The sequence below is a fragment of the Hesperophylax consimilis genome, chromosome 27 (assembly GCF_061612785.1).
Source record: "Hesperophylax consimilis isolate HC1 chromosome 27, BYU_Hcon_1.0, whole genome shotgun sequence".
NCBI classification, from domain to species: Eukaryota; Metazoa; Arthropoda; class Insecta; order Trichoptera; family Limnephilidae; genus Hesperophylax; species Hesperophylax consimilis.
Window position 1 is genome coordinate 21,515,700 of NC_142862.1, and position 23,662 is coordinate 21,539,361.

The following is a 23,662-nucleotide window of genomic DNA, read 5'->3' on the forward strand; positions in this document are numbered from 1 at the left end:
ATTATTACTCACGTAATAAGTGCCGGATGACGCGACCTTCTCCCTCCTTGGTCATAACACAACTAAAACTGAAGCTACTGAGATGCGCGGGGATGGCACGCGCGGGGAAGGTGTTTATTCCGAGAAATTGAAGAAGGGGTTGGGCCTCTGAGACCCGACGTCCATAGTTAAAGGTTAAAAATAAATTAATTTTTTTTTTATAAAAAAATGATTGGATTGAATTGATTGTATCTTCCAGGCAATTCAGCGGAGAGGCGAGGGGGACCAGTACAGCGGGTTGATGTCCCAGAGGGAGAAGCAGTGGCTACTCAACATACAGCTCATGCAGCTCAACACGGGGACGCCCTACATGGATGATTACTACTACACCGTAAGTCTGTCGACTCCGTATCCTCCATTACTCCAACTGTCAGTGGAAGTGGAGAAGGAGATCTGTTGCCTGTTCCAATTGTGTGCACCTACCCCTGTACTCTCTCAATCCCACCCCTCAAACCAAGTATTTAAACAAAACTGATGGAGGTAATTTTCACGCAGTTCTGTGAATTCTCAGCCGGGCTGTATTTAGAGAATCTTCTGCTTCGACATTCGAGTGGTTAAATATGTTGCTATTTTCTTCTAGGTGTTCTTGGACCGGCAGGCCAAGAAGGAGAAGCAGCTGGAGATGAAGGAGGCTCACAAGGCTAACCAGCAGAATCATCCCTTCAGCCAGCAGAACCTTACTAACAACAGATACAATCACGGTGAGTAACCCCCTAACTAACGGCCAGTGTCAATGTTGTCACCAATCAAATTAAGCGACTGTTTAGCTTTAATAATTTGATGCAAAACCTGTTCAAATGCTCATCCCACGCTGTTACCAATGTAGACTAGTGTGAATTAACGCTAATTGGTCATCCTAAAGCCATGACTAAATTTATGTCGAGTCAATCGTTGTACATATTGGCAATTTCACTCTGAAGCGCCCTGGAGACTATCAATATCAATTGTCAATAGTTATGTCAATCTACGTCTTTGATATGATTTTATCGTTTACCGAGGCAATTGAGACTTCCGGTTGATGGCGGGATTGATGTGTATTTTGATAGAGCTCATGCAAGCCTTAGATAAGTGAAATTCGTTTGTACAATTGGTTTTTCTATCGAGTCCTTTGGGATTCAATTTCATCACGGAACGAAATTTGTTTTACATACAGGGTGTATCGGCACTAACCCGACAAACTTTAACCAGCTATTCCTTAGCACATTTGGAGTAAAAAATGTTATGTGCACTTTGCTGTCCGGTAACGTTTTTTTTTAATAAAAAATTAATTAAACATATTTTCACCACATGTCACCACTGTTTTATCCTTTGTCAAAATTTGAAAGCAACATCGCAACTCTCGCGTGTTGCTGCGAACGAAGCCCGTATTACATAATCCAGTACCAGAAAAGAAATATTTTATTTAACAATAATGATTATTCACATTTTTCGTATGCGAATCACTGATTGTCTTCTTGTATTGTACACATCAGTTTTATTTTTGTATCTAAATTGTTTCACCTCTGGAATGCTTTGGTTTCACCTCTTACGCGTTTCACGTATTAAATAGTCTAATTTTGAAACTAAGAAACTAATTAGTAGATTTCCTGAATTTATAATCGAAGTCCAATAATTCTGAGCACTTTTAAAAACAATTTTCCTCACTTAGGTACTTATCAATAATAATAATTGGATTATTTGAACAGCGCCGTTGTTTTTTAAATCACCGTAAGTGCTCTGTCAAAATGTTACTTGCTAGGCTATCCTACAACGTATATTTTTTAATAAATTTAGTTATTTACAACTTCGCGGAATGTGATTTATGAATATTATTGCTTATGTTAAAAGCCTTCCAGAATTACCGGAATATAACGAGCAGCTTGACACACTTAAGTTTATTTCCACTAATTTGAAGGTACAAAGAATGTATAGTTTTAAAAACAATCCCGATGAATCAAAAAACGGTTCATATAAAACTGCTGCGCAACACACTGAGACAAAGGAAAGCACTCACACAAACGTCATGACTGCATTGGATTGACCACCTGCAAATGAATGCTGCCAGATTGCTAATTTATTTAAACAATAATTATTAAATTTTATTTAAAATATCGCAATTTTTTTAAAAAATCGACAATAAATTACAACTATAATTTAAAAAAAATATTCTTAACCCCACGCTTTTTCGTAATTGATTAATTAATTCAGAATTTAAACGTTGCTTGAAATGACTAGCCGTATTTGGTGACCAGATCTGAATATCCAGGTTCAGAATTTAAACGTTGCTTGAAATGACTAGCCGTATTTGGTGACCAGATCTGAATATCCAGGTTTAGAATTTAAACGTTGCTTGAAATGACTAGCCGTATTTGGTGACCAGATCTGAATATCCAGGTTCAGAATTTAAACGTTGCTTGAAATGACTAGCCGTATTTGGTGACCAGATCTGAATATCCAGGTTTAGAATTTAAACGTTGCTTGAAATGACTAGCCGTATTTGGTGACCAGATCTGAATATCCAGGTTCAGAATTTAAACGTTGCTTGAAATGACTAGCCGTATTTGGTGACCAGATCTGAATATCCAGGTTTAGAATTTAAACGTTACTTGAAATGACTAGCCGTATTTGGTGACCAGATCTGAATATCCAGGTTCAGAATTTAAACGTTGCTTGAAATGACTAGCCGTATTTGGTGACCAGATCTGAATATCCAGGTTTAGAATTTAAACGTTGCTTGAAATGACTAGCCGTATTTGGTGACCAGATCTGAATATCCAGGTACTTCCTCACCTTCCACTCCTTCCCTTAGCCATAAAACTTACCCCAATTCAACATAAAAATTGTTTAAATTATCGGATGTAATGAAATGCATAATAATTAGACCCCAAAATACTTAATTATTCAGGGAAATAAACCCCTGAGTCATCAGTTGGAAATACCAACGACATTAAGTGAAATTAACAATGCAATAATCCTATTATTGCATTGTTTAAAATTTCACTTAATTATTAGCATTAGCAAATAATATTGGGATTAGCAAATAATAATTTACGACAATTTACTCGGAAATCAATAAAGCCAGAATAATAAAAAAAGAAAGTTATCACTTACGTCGTCTGTAAGTGGCTTTACCAAAGTTTGATAATGCCGTCAGAAGGTGAAACAGCTGTCACGCGTAATAATAATTACAACTAGCAGAACTTGTTTATAAACACACTGTTTTTATAAATTTTTTAATAAGACTGTTAAAATAAAAAAAATCTCTAAATTGAAATGGAGTTCTACAAACTAAACTTAAAATCAAATAAATTTATTGCGAAGGTTCAAAGTACTGTACTGTAATATTATATTAAATAATTTTTACGTGTTTAATTATTGTTTAAAGTCAGATTAAAGCGATTAAAAAACCCACCTGGCAATTCTTATTCGAGTTTCGTTGTTTTTACGTATTGGCGCGCTTACAAGCATCAGTCGTCTCATTTTTAACCATTAATATTTAGTGTGTAGGAAAGAGAGAAGACGCTTTTCGACACACTTGTCGAAAAACTTGTTGAATGCCGACGGGCATACTCTTCTACAGATTTTATTAAATATTGATATGTAGGTAATATTGATGTGTAAATGAATGACATTGTGAGAATTTTACCAATAAATAATAAATGAAAATGCGGACATGTAGTTTATGTTAATTTTTTTATTGGAGCATTTGTTCGAAGTGACTACCATTATTTTCGATGCAAGCGTGTAGTCTTGTTATATTTTGATTATTTAAGTTTGCAGGATTTGCTTTAATTTCTGCAGCGGCTTCCATCACTCGTTCGAGCAGTTGCTCTCTTGAGGCTATTGGCTTAGCATACACTTTTTCCTTGAGAGCCCCCCACAGGTAGTAATCCAGGGGGGTCAGGTCGGGTGATCTTGGTGGCCAAGCAATGGCCGGACTTCCACGGCCTATCCAACGACCAGGAAACTCGACATCCAAGTAGTTCCGCACGGCAATCGAATAGTGTGGTGGGGCTCCATCGTGCTGGAACCACATTCTCCGTAGTAATTCGAGGTTCACATCTTCCAGAATCTCGCCCAGTTGCACTTGTAAGAACTCCAAATACATCGGTCCATTTAGTCTGGGAGGCAACTCGATTGGACCGAGTATTTGATTTCCCAGGATTCCTGCCCACATGTTGATGGAAAATCTGTCCTGGCTCGACGACTCCCGAACAAGCTTGGGGTTTTGTTCAGCCCAATGGTGCAAGTTGTGCACATTTAGCACTCCTGTTTTAGTGAACTGTGCTTCGTCGGTAAACAATATGTTTTTCATGAAGTCTGCATCTCTTATGACATTATGCAGCATTCTTCTGCAGTACACGACTCTGGAAAAGTGGTCATTCTCCATGAGGCCTTGGCAGCGCCTATAGTGAAAAGGTTTGAGCCCGTGCTTCTTCAGAACTCTCCATACCGCCATGTGTTCCCTGTGTCCTATCATCAGAGCGACCCGACGCACGGACAGCGTGGGGTCTTCGGTAATTAAGTTCAGGATTCTCTCCTCAACTGCCACAGGAACGATGTTGTGTCCTCCGCCGGCGCCTTCAATCCGTCCGATGCCACAGTCACGCAATTGTTGATACATCTGAAACAAAACAACAAATAACAACTGCTTTTATTATTCAGCTCAGTAATAATGTCAAATAAACAATCGCGGGCTTTTTCACTCATTTTATTTTTAAAGAACACTTATTTTAGGCACATATCAGAAAACTTACGTTTTCTCTTCATTTATTTCATTTTTTTATAGTAAAATGTATAACAAAGTGTTTTAAATTATAATTTTCTTAACTAGGTACGGTTGATATCTTGGATTCACAGGGGTGAAATTGAATTCAAGTAATTTAAATAATCCCATGGTGAGAAAGGGAGTGAATTCAATTGCAGTGAATGATGCATTTATTAGAGATTAAAATTAATTAACTTTTTAAAACGCCGTTTAGTGACCACTGAACACAAATCACCTAAAGTACAATTTACATTTTTAAAGTTGGTGGCCCCTTGTTATGTTTTTAATGTTCCCAGTTTAAATTTCAAAAGCGCTTTTTGGCATTATCAATGAATGTAAATAGTTTCAATAAACAATTGATAGGGTACAAACCTGGACAAAGGTAGCATGGTGTGGGACGCGTCTTCCAGGAAACCTCATGCGATACTCCCTTACGGCTGCTCGTGAATTTCCATTGCAAAATCCATAAACAAAAACAATATCTGCTTGCTCGGCAGGTGGATAATTGAGGGGCATATTTCAACAGTAAAAACTTAGATAACAAAACAAAAACGAAACTAGAAACTTGATGACATGCGAACTCCCAAAACAGCACTGACCACTGATACGAGACGGGGTGGCGGGAACCACACGGGACTTGAGACAGAATATGTGTGAAAGAGATGACAGTAGCGCGGCGTTGCCAATTATTTTACCCCTATACTGTGGGCAGTAGCGGAGTGTGGAAATTTTATTTATTTTTTGTTTTTAAAAGAAAAAAAATGTTACCGGACAGCAAAGTGTACATAACATTTTTTACTCCAAATGTGCTAAGGAATAGCTGGTTAAAGTTTGTCGGGTTAGTGCCGATACACCCTGTATAATCGCATTATATCGCGATTGTCCAGAGTTATGGAAAGAAAAATCCAAAGATTATCGCTGTATTTGCACACGTCCACAAAGCAACTGGTGGGAAAGTATTGACAGGTCGAATGAAGTTCCGTCAAATGTACACCATTCTTCTTCTTTCTTATGGTGGGGGGGTCAGAGGGGGACATCTAGGTCTGCGAGCCAGTCTAGGGCCTCAGGCGTCTCCATGTGAACCTCATCAATCCTGCCGGGGAACGAATGGAGCGGGCATTCGTTGACCACATGTTCGGTGGTCTGCACCGCACCACATTCACACATCGCCGACTCTTTAAGGCCCCATCTGTGCATCATGTGGGCACAGCGGCTATGGGAGCACCTTAACCTATTGATGGCGCGCAAGGTTTTGCGAGGCAATGAGAACCCAGGCTGTCTCTTGGTGGGGTCCTGTATAAGATGGGAATTTCCACTCAAGTTTCCACATATCTTCTGGGGTGAGAGGTAATCGGAGGAGCCTCACTCCTTCCGCCCAGAAGGGCTACCTAACGTACACCATTCAAATTTGATCTGTCAAAGTATCATCAACAAATTTTTAAATTTGTGTCATAAAGATTGCTTGAAAAGTGTGTGTTAGTACCATGGTTTGAGTCAATTCTAATATGTAATTTATTTTTTTATTATTTTAGGTGCAAATGCGACCAGTGGAGAGGGAGGTCGCGAACGGCGCAACAGTTCTCGCAGCACCGGGGATGCCGCAAACTCGGCCAAGGACGGGCCCCGCCACTATGTGCCCACGCAGTTTGAGAACTCTCTCGGCAAACTGCAGGTCAGTCTTAGTCCTTTTGAGTTACCTGGCTATTCACATCTGATCACTTAACAAGGCTAAAGCTATTTCAAGTTGAGTATGGTATTTCGCCGGGTCGATACCGAGAGTATTGTAGTTCCAGAGGGAGGTCTTACGTGACGTCATTGACGATCGTCTTAAAAAGCTTCCTCCTCGCACGTCTTTTATGAAAATGAAAAAGACAAGATGCTGGAATGATGACGTCACATGCAACCTCTTTGTCTACTCGAGAGATTGAGATTTCTGGGAATTCGGTTTTGGATTCAGCTGCGCTCATTCAATAAATCATGCCTCGGAACTGTGGTTTAAAGCCAATGAATCCAACTCGATTTCATAGTTTGTCCCATATATTTGTAGGATTTATAATTGAGCGGTTTGGAGGAATTTTTTTTAGATGATTTTTTAAAATGGGCTGTACTTGAATTTTGTGAACACATGCCATGTAATAAAACATAATATTTATAATAAATATAACTTTTGTTGCAGTGCGGTTCGGTGACGGCTCCCCGCAAGATAATGGACATGGAGGTGGTGGCCGACCCCGTAGGTGGTCCGGGAGCCTCCCCTGCCGCTCCCGGAGCCTCGCGCAGCACCCGCCAGACCCTGCTGGCCATCGAGGCCCTGTACCGCTGCCTGCTGCGGGTGGAGGACCTTGAGGAGCCGCGCGCCATCGCTAATGCCTTGGTGCTCAAGGTGACGCATTCTTCTTCGTTAGTCGTAGCCTCCTGTTTCCTACTTCAATCTCGATTGACCGATTCCCAATGTTCCAAGCTCCGTTGCATTGCTTTTACATTGACCAAGAACAGAACCAGGTTGAATTTTTCCAGCGTGATCGAGGTCCAGTTAAGAGATCCCACTGCCCAGAGCTGTTATTATGGGAAAGGATAGAGTAGGATTATTAGGATCTGGCCATTCAGATCTTGTCACTCACTACACATGGCTAAAGCTACATTTATTTATTTATTGGACAATTTGTATAGCGCCGCTTTTGTGAGATATCACCTCAGGGGCGCTTTACAGTTGATGCAGGTATTACAAAAATAAAGTAAAGTTAAGTAAAATGAAGTACAGGAACAGGTGACACGAAGATAGAAGATGGAGACTCTGCAGCAAGAATCCTAGGTGGTGAAGAAACTGGACCAGCTGCTGCAGCGAAAGAGTCCACCGCGTCCACCAACAGTGCCAGCACGAGGTTCATCATCCGTCCAGTTATGTGTCTGCTGCTAATAGAGCGCTGACACAATATCCTCTCATAGATAGCAGCACCGCTGTGACGTTCGGCGAGTCCATCATTCATCTCCATATAATCCTGTTCCTGGTGATTGTGTTAGTTAGTGGTGCATTGTGCCCGAATAAAAAGCGACAGTCGGGATAATAAATTACCCTGGGCTTAGCGAAACACTTGCTAGGGCCTTCAGAGTTTCCGAGAATTCCATTCAAAACATCTGGCGTATAGTTACCGATCGACGTTTGTTTCGAATTTTCGATTATTACATATTTCAGTCTTCTATAAAATGTTGTATGTTTTGTAGTTTTTAATTTTTTTTAAATGTATTATGTTTTTTTATTAGTTGAATGAGCAGCCAGAATTCTGCTGATGCGCTAATATATAATTTGACAGTAAGTTCAATTGTGATTGAGTTTATTTGAGTCACAAATGAGAATCCAATCGAACTTCAAATTGATTTATATTTGTAACATCGATGGCAACATATTGTGGAAGTTAGTTCCATGCTTCTACTACTCTATTTGCAAGCATTAACATAAATACAAAGACGAGTTATGTTCATACTAATCGAACAAAAAAATATGGCACGTTCCTGTTTCTAGATTTAAATCGAATCGAAATCGAACGAAACGTGTGAGAAAAGAATTGCCACAATGAATTAAAGAAATGTAAATTACATACATTGGTAAATTAATGGAACACATTAGAAAGAGATAGCCATTCAAAGAATATTTGTAGGGGTAAGATGACTATATGTATTATTATGAATGCCCCTCGTTTCTCTTACCTCCTCGCGACACCAGTAGCGAGCTCAAAGCGGCCCACTAACGGGCGAGCGTGTTTTTGTATCGACGTCTTGCTTAGACTCGCCGCAAACATGCTCGCCCAACAAACGAGGTACTGTTACCAGGTTGTCTTTCATACTATGTGTTTCTGTGTTTGCTGTCTCACTTTATTTTATTCGAAAAGCATTATGAATAATTGAATTTATTGAAATACGTGGGTGGGTCAATAAGTCCTTAGAAAAAAGCATTAAAACAGTTTGTATTTTTGTATTTTTTTTTTTATTTCTCAACATAATCTCCTTGGAGCTCAATACACTTGGTTAGACGTTTCTCAATTTTTTTTAAACTGTCAGAAAAATAAGTTTTCGGAAGGTCCTCAAAATAAGCATTTGTCCGATCGATGACTTCTTCATTTGAAAAAAAAACGTTGTCCACTTAGCCATTTTTTTAAGTTTGGGAAAAGGAAAAAGTCACTGGGGGCTAAATCTGGCGAATACGGTGGGTGGTCGACCAATTCGAACTTCAATTCTTCAATTTTAGCCATTGATCGTAAACATGTGTGAACACGGGCACTGTCCTTATGAAAGAGGATTTTTTTCCTGTTTAAATGAGGCCGTTTTTCTTCAATTTTGTTTTTTAGCTGGTTCAATAAAGATGCATAATAATCCCCTGTTATTGTTTTTCCTTTTTCCAAATAGTCAACGAAAATAATTCCACGTGCATCCCAAAATACAGTAGCCATAACCTTACCAGCTGATTTTACGGTTTTCGCCTTCTTTGGACATGGTTCGCCTTTCGCAATCCACTGCTTTGACTGTTCTTTCGTCTTGGGAGTATAGTGGTGTATCCATGTTTCATCTACAGTCACAAAGCGACGAAAAAATTCATCCGGATTGCGTTGCATGAGCGACAACAGGGCTTTAGAGGCCACCACCCTATTGCGTTTATTGTCGACTGTGAGCAAACGCGGCACCCATCTTGCAGAAATTTTTTTCATGCCCAATTTGTCATGTAAAATAGAAATGACGCTACCTTTTGAGATCCCTGTAACCTCAATTATCTCACTCAACTTTAATCTTTGGTCACTTAACACCATATCGTGGATTTTATTGATCATTTCTGGTGTAGTCACCTCTACAGGACGTCCTGAGCTTGGTTCATCCTTTGTTGATGTACGACCACGTTTAAATTCATTTAACCAGTTATAAATAGTTGCAAGTGAAGGAGCAGATGTGCCGTGAACTAAATCCAACTCATTTTTTATTTTCTTTGCTGTTAATCCTTTTATATTAAAATGTTTAATAACAGCTCTAAACTCAATTTTCTCCATTTTTGTAAACAAGCAAATTTTTTTTTTTAAATGTACGAGAAACACGCAACAACCCGACCAATCTGCTTGAAACTTCGCAGCATATTGAATCGGTAGTGCCGCTGCATGAAAACAAACCGCTTACAGTACTAGTCGCGCCACCTGTCGGCTTTTCTAAGGACTTATTGACCCACCCTCGTAATAAATGATTTTTGACTGTATGCGAATGGAAAGAAACTCCATCAGATTTGGTTTTTTGTTCGAGAATTATTTTTGCACATCTCAAAAGCACAGGAAGACTTTTTTTCACAAAAAGACCCTAGAGCGACGTGTTTGTGGTTTCCATGATAACTCAACAAAGTAACAATTCAACACACATTTAAAAAGTGATATAAAGTCATTAGAAACGATAACCTAACCTAACCTACATATCCCAGTTAATAAATTTTTTGTTTCATCACTTTTCATGACGTTATATAACTTTTTGAAGATGTGATGAATTATCATTTTGATGATTTATCCGGTGTTTGTGGCAGCCGGTGACAGCTTTTCTGACCGACAAGCTTATGTGCGATACTAAACGCAGTAAATCACCAGTTTGTCCACTGGACCCAGTTCAGTGCAACTACGCGCGTCGTGTCAGTAACCTATCTTCCCTTTTAATTCATCTAAGTTTGCAAGGAAGTGTTTCCTAGGATTGGATGCAAAAAGTTGTTTTGTTAATTTTTTTAGCTTCCACATTTATTTATATAGTGTTAAAATTGCAACTATAATGCAACTATAATGTCCAGATAAAATTTATAAAATCTGAACTCAAGTCACCCGTTTCTCTTCTTCCTTTTAATTTGAATTTTACAGTTGCTTTGTGCAAAAGTGGGTTAGAATCTTACTCTGGATTGTGCCAATAACAGTTAGTTTTTTATTGCCGACTGTTTTTGTGAAACAAATATTGAAACAGCTGCATGCAACTAATTTAAAAAATATTTTATTCTATTTTCAGGAGCGCGAAGAGAAACAGAGAGCATTGCTCCTAGAACAGCAAATCGACGAAGATCCCCCTTCTGCCGAACCCGCCAATCACTTCCTCCGTGGCATCGAGAGCATCGCCAAGCGCCAGGACAAGGACGCCATCGCCGGCAATACCGCCAACAGCACCGGCGCCAGTCATAATGCGTCCTCCACCAGCATCGGCTCCCTGGGGGGCGGCACCTCCAACCTGCTGGATGAGAATAAGACGGAGCTGCTGGGGAAACTGCTGGCTGGATTACTTTACGAAGACAGACTGGCAGCTTTCTTGATGGTTCGGAAGGGAAAGGTTAGACTTTTGACTGAAGGTTTTAAATACAATATCTGTATATGTAACAGGTCTTTCTGGAATCAGTTATGTCTTTATTGTTAGAATTTTCCAATTTGTCTCTTTTGACATTAAATTGCCATATGAATTCAATATTCACCCATGGGGGTTATTACACACCCCACAAACGAGAGTTTTGTGCGATATCCAAGTTGTTTTTCACATCACATACTCTATAATTTAAGGTAATCCTATAAAAACTAGTACAGTAGAACCTCGTTAATTCGAAATCCAGCGGACATCAAAAATCAAATTTCGAATTAACGAATTCCCACGTAATTCGAAATTTTATGAAAAAAAAAAAAAAAAAAATACTCCGAAAATCGATTTTCTCGGCCGCCTCTTCAAATCCGGGTGGTATTTTAGTTGTAAATTCGTATTAATACCAATTATTTCTTTATTTTCGCGGTCGATTACCGTAGCGGCCGGCCCTTTAAATTCAGATATTCGCAATAAATTCGTAAAAATGCTATATATTTACGCGTAAATCGAGATTTTGCTGCCGATTTCGGTCGCGGCCTACCCTTTAAATTGAGATATTCGCAAAAATACGATATGTTTCCGCGGAAATCGAGATTTCGCGGTAATTTTCCGTCGCGGCCGGCCCTTTATTTCAAATATCTGAATTTGAATTCGTAAAAATACCATATATTTCCGCGTAAAACGAGGATTCGCGGCCGTATCCCGTCGCGGCCGGCTCTTCAAATTCAGATATTCGAAATAAATTCATAAAAATGCTATATATTTACGCGTAAATCGAGATTTCGCTAGCGATTTCGGTCGCGGTCTACCCTTTAAATTGAGATATTCGTAAAAATACGATATATTTCCGCGTAAATCGAGATTTCGCGGTAATTTTCTGTCGCGGCCGGCCCTTTATTTCAAATATCTGAATTTGAATTCGTAAAAATACGATATATTTCCGCGTAAAACGAGAATTCGCGCCCGTATTCCGTCGCGGCCGGCTCTTCAAATTCAGATATTCGAAATAAATTCGTAAAAATATGATATATTTCCGCGTAAATCGAATTTTGTCGGCAGTTTTTCGTCGCGGCCGGCCTTTTAAGTTCAGATATTTGAAGTAAATTCGTAAAAATATGTCATATTTCGGCATGGATCGAAATTTTTCGGCCGATTTCCGTCGCGCCGTATTTTTTCAACTCGGATATTCGAAGTAAAGTTAGTAAAAATACGATATATTTCCGCGTAAATTGAAATTTCGCGTCCAATTTCCGTCGCGGTGATGAAATACGATATATTTACGCGTAAATCGAAATTACGCGGCCGAGTTTCGTCGCGGCCGACCCTTTAAATTCAGATATTTGGCATAAACTCGTAAAACTACGACATATATCCGCGTAAAATGTATTTTCTCGGCCTTTTAAACTCGGATATTCGAAATAAATTTGAAAAAATACGACATTGCAGTGTAAATCGATTCAGATTTACAAAATAATAATACTAATTAGGACGATGTATAACCACGTAAAAATACATTTTTCGGCGTTTTACCGCCACGGCTGACTTTTAGATTCAGATTTACGAAATATTATGATTTATTTTCGCAAAAATCAAATTTTTTCGAATTACACGAACAAATTTTCGCGCGCGGACAAAAATAAATTTCGAATTACGAATTAACGAATTTCGAATTAAAAAAAAATTTGTATGAAAAAATTTTTCAGCGGAATTTTTTTTTACGAAAATTTCGAATTACGCGTTTTTTCGAATTATCGGGGTTCGAATTAACGGGGTTCTACTGTATTCGGTAATCCATCTGCATAAAAAAAAAATGAGTCCCTTTTTCTATTTTTTAAAACATTAACCCGTTAACCGTTTGCTCGCACCATTGGGGCGACTAAAACTTTTCCCACATACTTAGATAGTTCACAATAAAATTATAATCTAAATAAAAGCATAAAAAGTGTTTTATTTGGGGTACATTTGTTTAATGGGGTTCTAACTGCACAGTAAAAATCCTTTTCAAGTATGCACAGATGTCACAAATAAAAATTAGTATGCCGATGGGTTTTAATATCTAGGCAATTCTAATGAAATTACTCTTCCCCCCCCTCGAATACCCAATACTATAAAAATCCACGTCGCAAGCAGGTCGCGAGTGCAGTTGTCATAGGTGCATTTTAATGGAAAGGACAATAATATCTATGTCGTATATATTTGAGTTACGCTCGATTTTGTTTACCGTTCTCTTTTACTATTTTGCATTATTTAATGATTGACTGCTGGGCGATGTCAGGTTAAAAGAGCTGTAATAACTAATATCTGAATGTTACTTGTAAGGACAAAAGGAGTATGTGTTAAGATACACAATCACTCTGTGATATATACAGGGTGTATCGGCAAGTACCCGACAAACTTTAACCGGCTATTCCTCAGCACATTTCGAGTAAAAAATGTTATGGGCGCTTTGCTGTCCGGTAACATTTTTTTTCCAAAAAACAAAAAATAAATTAAAAATCCACACTCCGTCACTGTCATTTGCATTGAATCTCGTGTTCAACAGCTGTTATTAGCAAGTGTGTCAAAAAGTGTCCTCACTCTTTCGTACACACTAAATAATAATAGTTAAAAATGAGACGAATGGTGCCGTGCCATTTCGTTGTGATTGTAAAAGCGCGCCAACGTAGGTACGTACGTACATTATTCAACGAAACTCGAACAAAATATTGCCAGATGGGTTTTCAAACTTTGACAAAGGATAAAACATTGGTGACATGTGGTGAAAATATGAATAATAAATTTTTTATTAAAAAAAATGTTACCGGACAGCAAAGTGCCCATAACATTTTTTACTCCAAATGTGCTAAGGAATAGCTGATTAAAGTTTGTCGGGTACGTGCCGATACACCCTGTATAGGCGACCCTAGTAATCCCCCTTGGGTGGTAATTTAATTTATTTATTTTGCAAAAACAGTATACAAACCAATACATTGGAGAAGCGGTAAAGAAAGTGATATATGGTAACGGCCCTTCCTGTATTATTTTAACAGTCTTTGTATCATATTTAATAAAAAGGTTATTCAATAACGAAATTATGCGTGATTTGGAATGGTCTTCCTACTGGACGTCTTTGTGCATTTTCCTCTCCGATACGGCCAGTTACACAGTTGGAACTCCCTATCATTGGGATTTTTAATTTGTCTTCAATGCCCAATACTAGTGTGCTGCTCTGGCATATGTTTTAAAATTACCATGTTTTTTTGTACCCGCAGATGTTGGTGATTCGCGTGTTGGCCGTGGCGCATCCTGCCGAGTGGTGGCGTGCGCCGCTGGGCCGCCTGTGGCCACGCCTGCTGCGCTGTCTGCCCGCTGCCTGCCGTCGGGACCCACTATGTCTGCAGCCTCTCGTGCAGCACTTCCGCAGGTGACCAACCAACCAAGCAACCTTACCTAACTTGTATCTTGTGATTTACACGCTAGCCAGGTTTAATATTTATAGCATAATTGTGCCTGCAAGACAATCATTGACCTAGTTCTAATAATGTGATGATTGATGGATTCCTTTGTATTGAACGGGGTTTTTTTGCCGATGAGATGTAATGTGTCCTCGTTTATTGTTGTATTTAGTACAAGAAATGTATATAGAGTCTTTCTGGAATATCGATCGTATATATTACTGTTTTGAAGGTTCTGTGATAAGCGAATAGTTATCGGCTGATGGAACCTAACCTAACCTGGGACCAGTTTTCGAAGTATCAGGGCCTAACGCTCCAACAAACTCCTTCCGGAACTAAAAAGCATTACATTATTAAAATAAAAACTATAGCAGACTTAAGATCATGCGACGACCAGTGTTTTTTGATATAGTGTCCTCTGCGTGCAGTTCTATCTTTTATAAGCATAAACTTTTTAATATAAGTGTGTTTGTTGGAAGTGACTTGCCAGGTAAGTATGTTTTGGTATCATTTCTAAATAACAAATGTAGATCCTAGGAAATAAATTGTACAGCGCCCTTGAGGTGATTTTTCACAAAAACGGCGCTCTACAAATTATCCAATTATTATTATTATTATTATTATTAAGCTCTACAGAATTTCGGTCCGAAATAAGTTAAAAACTTATCTTTTTAGTCTCTACCCTTAAATTCAGTATGTATACCTGAAAGTATCTTTTTTGTATTGCTTACATAACTTAATTATACTTTATCTTATTGGATTAATATTACGTACTATATAATTTATCTGTGGTTAGTATTAGGATATAATCTAAATAATAACTGTACAGCTCCCTTGAGGTAATTTTTCACAAAAATGGCGTTATGTAAATAATTCAAATATTATTTGACTAAACTGATTTTTTTTATATAAAGTTTGACACCTTTTCTGTAGACAAAAATGAAAAAATGAGAATCTGAAAATAAAGTAAATGTGTGTTGGTTCCAGTTACTTGAACGGTACAGAGGGCTGGGCACCCGTGTCCGACCTGTGCACCGTGCTCACTGAGGGGGTCAATCAGCCCCCGCCCACCCTGAGGGCCAACACACCCCTGGTGCAGAGGAGTCTCATGCACTACATCATCTCCACACAGGTAAGCAGCTAGAGAAAATGAGTTTGAAGTTGATGAGTTTGAGTACTTGGAAAATATATTATGTATGTATGTTAGAGCATTTGGATGAGTTCGCATACCTGAGGAGCCTCATGCACGTTGGAGCAGGTGGATGAGTTTGTATACCTGCTTGGGAAGTATGTTGGAGTAGGTGGATGTGTTTGTATATCTGCTTGGGAAGTATGTTGGAGCAGGTGGATGAGTTTGTATATCTGCTTGGGAAGTATGTTGGAGTAGGTGGATGTGTTTGTATATCTGCTTGGGAAGTATGTTGGAGTAGGTGGATGTGTTTGTATATCTGCTTGGGAAGTATGTTGGAGCAGGTGGATGAGTTTGTATATCTGCTTGGGAAGTATGTTGGAGTAGGTGGATGTGTTTGTATATCTGCTTGGGAAGTATGTTGGAGCAGGTGGATGAGTTTGTATATCTGCTTGGGAAGTATGTTGGAGTAGGTGGATGTGTTTGTATATCTGCTTGGGAAGTATGTTGGAGCAGGTGGATGAGTTTGTATATCTGCTTGGGAAGTATGTTGGAGTAGGTGGATGTGTTTGTATATCTGCTTGGGAAGTATGTTGGAGCAGGTGGATGAGTTTGTATATCTGCTTGGGAAGTATGTTGGATTAGGTGGATGAGTTTGTATATCTGCTTGGGAAGTATGTTGGAGCAGGTGGATGAGTTTGTATATCTGCTTGGGAAGTATGTTGGTGTAGGTGGATGTGTTTGTATATCTGCTTGGGAAGTATGTTGGAGTAGGTGGATGTGTTTGTATATCTGCTTGGGAAGTATGTTGGAGCAGGTGGATGAGTTTGTATATCTGCTTGGGAAGTATGTTGGAGTAGGTGGATGTGTTTGTATATCTGCTTGGGAAGTATGTTGGAGTAGGTGGATGTGTTTGTATATCTGCTTGGGAAGTATGTTGGAGCAGGTGGATGTGTTTGTATATCTGCTTGGGAAGTATGTTGGAGCAGGTGGATGAGTTTGTATATCTGCTTGGGAAGTATGTTGGAGCAGGTGGATGAGTTTGTATATCTGCTTGGGAAGTATGTTGGAGTAGGTGGATGTGTTTGTATATCTGCTTGGGAAGTATGTTGGAGCAGGTGGATGAGTTTGTATATCTGCTTGGGAAGTATGTTGGAGTAGGTGGATGTGTTTGTATATCTGCTTGGGAAGTATGTTGGAGCAGGTGGATGAGTTTGTATATCTGCTTGGGAAGTATGTTGGATTAGGTGGATGAGTTTGTATATCTGCTTGGGAAGTATGTTGGAGCAGGTGGATGAGTTTGTATATCTGCTTGGGAAGTATGTTGGTGTAGGTGGATGTGTTTGTATATCTGCTTGGGAAGTATGTTGGTGTAGGCGGATGTGTTTGTATATCTGCTTGGGAAGTATGTTGGAGTAGGTGGATGAGTTTCTATATCGGCTTGGGAAGTATGTTGGAGCAGGTGGATGAGTTTGTATACTTACTTGGGAAGGATGTTGGAGCAGGTAGATGAGTTTAATTAAGTTGTTAATTTGAGCAATTGAATGAGTTTGTGTACTATGTACTGGGAAATTAAGTTAGAGTGGATAACTTTGTGTATCTACTTGAGCAATATTCTTTAAGTCTTGAATCTTAATGAAAAAGTGTATACTTTGTTCAGCTCGGTCTCACGCTGCTAGTGGCGCTAATAGAGCGCGCCGTGTCGCTGCCCCGGCCCTTCCCGGCCGCCTGGACCGCGCTAGTCCGCGCCGCCGCCAAACAAGCACTGGCCCGCAGCGCAGACGATGGCCCCCATGCCTGCCCTGCGCACCCGCTGCACGCGCTTCCCCCTGCCGCGCTGGCTCCACACTTTGCGCAGGCCACGCTCACCCAGCCCGAGGAGGAAGCGCTAACCTTCCTGCTCGTCGACCCTGACTGTTGACTGACGGATCCACAGGAGATTGTGCACAAGAGCAGAGGTGAAGATGTAATAAAGTCTCGCCGCTGAGAGCTCCGTTTGAAAAAGAGAAAGGTTGCAATATAACCTCTCTTTTTGTTGCATGCGTCATTTGTGGGAAAGAGGGAGAAGTTACAAATTAACTAAACCTCTATCTGTTACATGCGTAGTTTAGGAGAAAGAGGGAGTTCTTACAACATAGCCAAACCTCTTTCTGACTTCTGTAAGAGAAGAAATTTTATAACATAACCTAACCTATATATCTGATAAAGAGGGAGAGTTTACAACATAGCCAAGTTTTGGTACACGCATCGTTTTGTGAGAAAGAGGTTGACGAGGTTGCAACCTTTCTACCCTCTAAAAGAGCATTGGTCGTGAGAAAAAGGGATAAGGTACAATCTAATATATGTATCTGTTACACGCGTAGTTAGGGAGAAAGAGTGAGTTTTTACAACATAACCAAACCTGAACCAATTCTGAACATGCATCATTAATGAAAAGGAGGGAGATTTTACAACAAAATCTAACCTCTTTCTGATTTGTGCGTCGTTTGCGAGAAAGATGGGGTAGTTTTAGCCTAACTTAACTCTCGATCCATTACAAGAAAGAGGGAGATTTAATAACATAATCCAACCTGTATATCTGACAGAGATGAAGAGATTACAACGGAGCTATCAGAGGTATGCAAATTGGGCATTTTTAATCTCCAATTTATAACCATTTATTTTTACTTTGAGATAAGATGAAAGATACATCTTTAAAATTTTTGTAGAAATGTTGTACATTTGTTAATCTGGACCATAGCTAACAGTAGAAGTCACGGTGGCATTATTTTTACAGAGAACATTATTTTCAAATATACAATTTGTAACCTAACCTGAAAATAGATGCATTTTAATGAGGGACATTGAATTTATATTTTTTTTATCGAATAATTGCGATGTTGACATTGTTTTGGCAGAAATGGGACGAGCGAGAGTGTCGGATAGCAAATTTCGTTGTGGATGCGAATAGCAGTTTCATTTAAAACTAAGTAAGAAAGTTATATAAAAATCTGCTACTATTAGCTAAGCCTTCCTAGCACAAGCCACTTGGGCCTATTTTGAAAATAACTAACATATTCCTTAACATGTTGATGCAAAATAGAATTTTTTTATATTCATAATTTATAAATAATATGTTAAAAATTTGTTTTGTCCTCGGTGGATTAAAATATTGTATGTAATTTTTTGTATTTTATTTTTCCATGCTAAAGCACGATAAAAACGATTTTTTTATTTCCCGCTTGTAATTATTTATTTTGTTAATGTTTTTTTTTTAATCTGCAACTGTATCGCAACGCATTTTCAGGAACATATTTCTTTCCACGTCTGAAAATGCCACGGGACGGTAGAAAATCGAATTCTTATCGTGCTTTTCCAAAGGGAAATTACTATTATTTTATTAAATTGACAGCCAATAATATGGTTTTACATTTCATATAATTTTTTCATTCTGTTAAACCCGTTCACCGCCAACTGCGCCATACGATGTACGAATAATCTATGCCTTCGGGGTGGCATATCACGTTGCATCTATTTACGCGTCCGTAAAAAACCCTGTATGTATAAATAAATTTGTTTTTATCCTTAATTGTGTCATGCAGTGTTCTATACATATATAGCGGGAGTGCAGTGAAAGGAATTATAATATTTTATGTACAACATATTTTTCTTTTTCCTCAAGAGTTAAAAAAAAAAATATATATTTATCAATGTAATTTGAAAGGTATATCTTTGTTTCATACTGTTTTTGCAATATGTTTCAGCGAAACTTTTTTCGTAGCAGTTCCACTTGATCATACCAACTTTTGCAAAGTTTTATCTTGTTGGTTCTTTTTAATTTCATGTCAACCAAGTCTAAAGTCCAAGTGTAAAGTGAAACATTGTACAACAGCTTGATCGTAGTGTCGATAAAACGTGGACACAAAGTATCCTAACCTAACCTAGTTTATTTTAATGACGGTAGTTGTCTGATGTTGAACAATTAAATTTAGGATAGTTTGACAGTGTTAGATATGAAATTAAAAAGAATCGACTATTTTTGTATATTTCACGCCATTAGATTGTGTTATGATTTTGCCCATATTGTAAAAAAATAAATTCACAATAAATATTATATAAATAACATAAATAATAGCAAAATAACAAAAATTTATGAAATATAATTTTTTAATATATTAAGATTAATAATTATTATTATTATATATTTTCATGTAAATATTTTTGTATCCCAATTTGTAATTAAAAATGTGTCGTTTATTTATCAAATTTTAATAATTAATTAACTGTTTGTAAATGTTAATAAATTTTTCGGAAAATTATTAAAATATTGTCAAATTTAAAAAAAATTGCAAAAGCATAAATTTTTTTTTCTCTTTTAGTTTTGCTTATTGAAGCTTTGCACTAACTATTATTGAATATTTTATATGTGCAAATAAATGTAACACAAAATGATATATTATTCTTAAATTTATTGTATTTAGCAAATTAGCGTTTTTAAGTTATTTTTTAAAGATACAAAAAAAAAAAATTGGCGCTTTTTGGCATAAATTTTATACACTTCTCTTAGAAACATATTATATTTCATTGAAATGTTAAGTGTTATATTATTATTATTATCATAAATAATAATAAAATTAATAATTAAATTTGAAAGTTTGATCTAATTTTTTTTCATATTATAAATGTAGTAGCTTGTAAATTTGATAGTTTTCTAGCACTGATCAGTTTTGTTTTTAAACCTCTTAAAATGTGCAACAATTTTTTTTGTATAAGTTTTGTACATAATATGTTAGCGACATGAAAGAATTCAAAGTTCGGTGCACTAGCATAAAAAAATTATATCCCTCGTAAATTTTACCTACTTTAATAAAATGATGAGATGTTATTATTCATTACTGCAAGTTAAAATGTGTTCAAAAAAACATTTATGATGAAGTAATTACAATAATTTCACATGAATACTCAGTGAATGTAGTGGATGTAATGTTTATATGTAGACAGAAAAGTTTATTGTAAAAATATGTTTTTTTACATTGAGTTTTTTTTTTTTTTTGTAAAAATTTTTACCGATTCGGTTGTCATTTTTACCGCTATAAATAAAGTTACTGTGGTAAATATGCTTACCTTAACCTTTTAAATGATTACGTAAGTCTTGCAACCGTCTCACATTCATTTCCTTTGGTTATTATCTTAAAGTTAACTTTTTAAATGATTTTATAAGGTATACAACCTTTCGTTTCTTCGTTAAATATACTCGCTGTAACCTTTTGAATGATTTCGATAAGTTATTTGACCGACCCAAATTTGATTCTTTCGGCAAAACTACTTACCTTAACCTTTCTTAACCCTTTGCACCTTAACTACTTACCTTAACCTTCCTTAACCCTTTGCACCTTAACTACTTACCTTAACCTTCCGTAACCCTTTTCACGTTCGGTAAATAATATGCTTGTCTTAACCTTTTAAATAATTTCGGCAAGTTTTTCAATGGTTTCCTCGGTAAATATGTCAACCTTAACCATAATAATTTCAGTAGGTTTCGCAACCGTCTCACATTTGGTTACTTCGGTTAACATGCTTACCTCATCAGTTTAAATGATTTCGGTTAGAATACCACCTAAAATTGGCTTGAACTGTTTAATATGCTCATTCTAATTTATACAAATTTACTATTCCTTACCTCAAGATTTCCAATGATATCGGTTAATATTTTTATCCTAACATCATGTAACGGCAACTTTGTCAATGTTTTAACTCTTTAAATGATACCCGTAAGAATTTTTACCGATCTATATTTGGTTCAAGCGGTAATACTGTTGGTAACATTTAAAGCGTTAGAATGAATCAGCATGCTTCACGTTACTTTATCTCCAACGGTAAGCAAACTTACCACTCTTAGCACCGATGCGAGTGAACTTATTAAATTGAACACCCGACAGTAAGCAAACTTACTTTAAGAGTTTAAAAGGTTAAAAAAATAAAAGTTATTTTTAATACAATTTTAGGCTTGACCCAGCTAAATGCCCATGAAATTAGGATATGAATTTAATGTGGTAATCTAGAACTTATTGGTTATTATGAAAGTTATTTTTGATTATTATTAATTATGAATAGTTATTATTATGAACTAATTTGGGATCCGTTTCTTGATATATGTTTAAAATTGTGACGGTCCCCGAGAGAGCTTTCTCACCAATTTATGATAAAGATTACAAACATGTAAATAAATTTTTAATTGTAGCCGGATTTGTTTCATTACTTGGTTTATTTTCAAATATCAAATTTTTTTATTTTAAAAGCAAAGGTGGATAACCCGGTAGTTCCGCATCATTTGGAATTGAAACGTTACTTGAAATTAGTCCTGGGTTGATCTATCATTTTGCACGACGAAGTAATCTTTCACCTGCCATAACACAGGGGCATTCCTAGCATGGTGATTGAAATAACATTCAAAATGTAAATTTTCTTAAAATAAAATATAAAAAAAAGTATCATAAGTAATTAATAAGCTTTTGAGTCGACGCCGCTGCTGGTGACCGGACTCGTTGACGTATCAGGTACTGGTGAAGGCCATGGGCCTTCCGGGTGCTCCAGTGCTGAACAGGGAAGCCGAAAGGTGCAGTGGACCTGGTCGGCGGTCGGCGGAGATGCATAGACCAGCGAGGATGTGGATGTCAGATGTGCTGGAACCAGGGCGCTGTGTGATCCAATGTAGCGCTGGCCAGGAATGCTGGGGCCAGGGCTCTGTGATCCTTTTGGAGTCCATGAATGAACCGTGCAGAGCCGGGTATATCGTCCTGTGCGCAGCGGAGGTGCGCCGGTTGTCACTTGCGAGACTTGCAAATTGTTGAACGACTGATGACTGACTGACTGCTCGCTGTGTCGGGCCTATTTATATAGCCCTGCTGGTGGCGGTAGTAAGTAGGCGAGACCGCTGGTAAAATGGAGACAACTCGCTGAGTCTGGGTGCTTCTGGTACTTTTGTTGGCGCTGGAATTATGCCTAGGCAATAGGCTAGAACCTTCTAGCGAATGCACGTAATGTGGTAGTCCAACTCGCAACGTTTTGACGTAGGTAGTTCGCTCGCAAGTAGGTACTCGTAGACAGGTAGGTAACGAGATAGGAACGCTTCGCATTATGTCTGGAGTGTTCCGGTTACGATGCTTTTTGTATTGACGAGTCGTTCTAGATGAATCTCGTAGCATCGCTACAAATCTATGACAGCCAATACTTCAGGTATCTACTATCTAAATTCAAGACCCCTGGTCTAAAAAATTAATTCATTTATCAGATCACGTGTGCTGACTGAGCTGACATCTCATCGTTCAAATGATCGAATCTTTTTTGAAAAAATAACCTGATCGATTATTGGTGGTTCGTGATCGGGTCAAAATAATTGGGTCATTCACGATTGACCCTGGACTACTTGAAATGATTGGATCGTTCACGATCGACCTGACTACTTGAAATGATTGGGTCTTTCACGATCGACTTAGGACTATTTGAAATAATTGGGTCGTTCACGATCAACCCAGGACTACTTGAATGCCATTAGCCATGTTAAGTGGCTGGAACGGAATGAAATTCCCGATTCTTTCAGATTCATAAAATACCTGAAAATTTTTATTAGTTCAAAATGTTTGTATTTTTTCCACAGTATGTCAATGCTAGATTAATCTCTTCGACTCTGTGGGCTATTCTTCTTATTTGCAGGTATTTCAATGGAGCCTGCTTGAAGGTACTAGGAGCTTTACCGAGAAACTCAACGACAAAAGCAGAACACCTATTTACAGTTGATGTTGATTTGACACATTTGACTTATGACTACATGTGGAAAGAGCTTCTGGCATCGATCTTTCCATCTTCAAGAAATCAATGCCCCTTCAAGACCCACATTAATAATTCCCTTCCCTTCCCTTCTTTGATCCACCTCACAGCACAACTCAGTGGTGATTATGTAGCGAAACTGATAGAGATAGGTTAACC

General features: G+C 37.9%; 1 protein-coding gene across 1 annotated transcript in view; it reads left to right on the forward strand.

Moving 5' to 3' along the window:
* Positions 1–21,890, forward strand: part of Patr-1 (Protein associated with topo II related - 1) — a 45,819-nt gene extending 23,929 nt beyond the window's left edge. Inside the window, exons 8-15 of the mRNA XM_089647869.1 lie at positions 239–370; positions 620–740; positions 6,319–6,458; positions 6,963–7,169; positions 10,799–11,113; positions 14,386–14,537; positions 15,556–15,700; positions 17,358–21,890. Of these exons, the coding sequence (XP_089503995.1) occupies positions 239–370; positions 620–740; positions 6,319–6,458; positions 6,963–7,169; positions 10,799–11,113; positions 14,386–14,537; positions 15,556–15,700; positions 17,358–17,618 (1,473 nt within the window). The 3' untranslated portion in view covers positions 17,619–21,890. The remainder of the gene's footprint in view (positions 1–238; positions 371–619; positions 741–6,318; positions 6,459–6,962; positions 7,170–10,798; positions 11,114–14,385; positions 14,538–15,555; positions 15,701–17,357) is intronic.
* Positions 21,891–23,662: the final 1,772 nt, after the last annotated feature.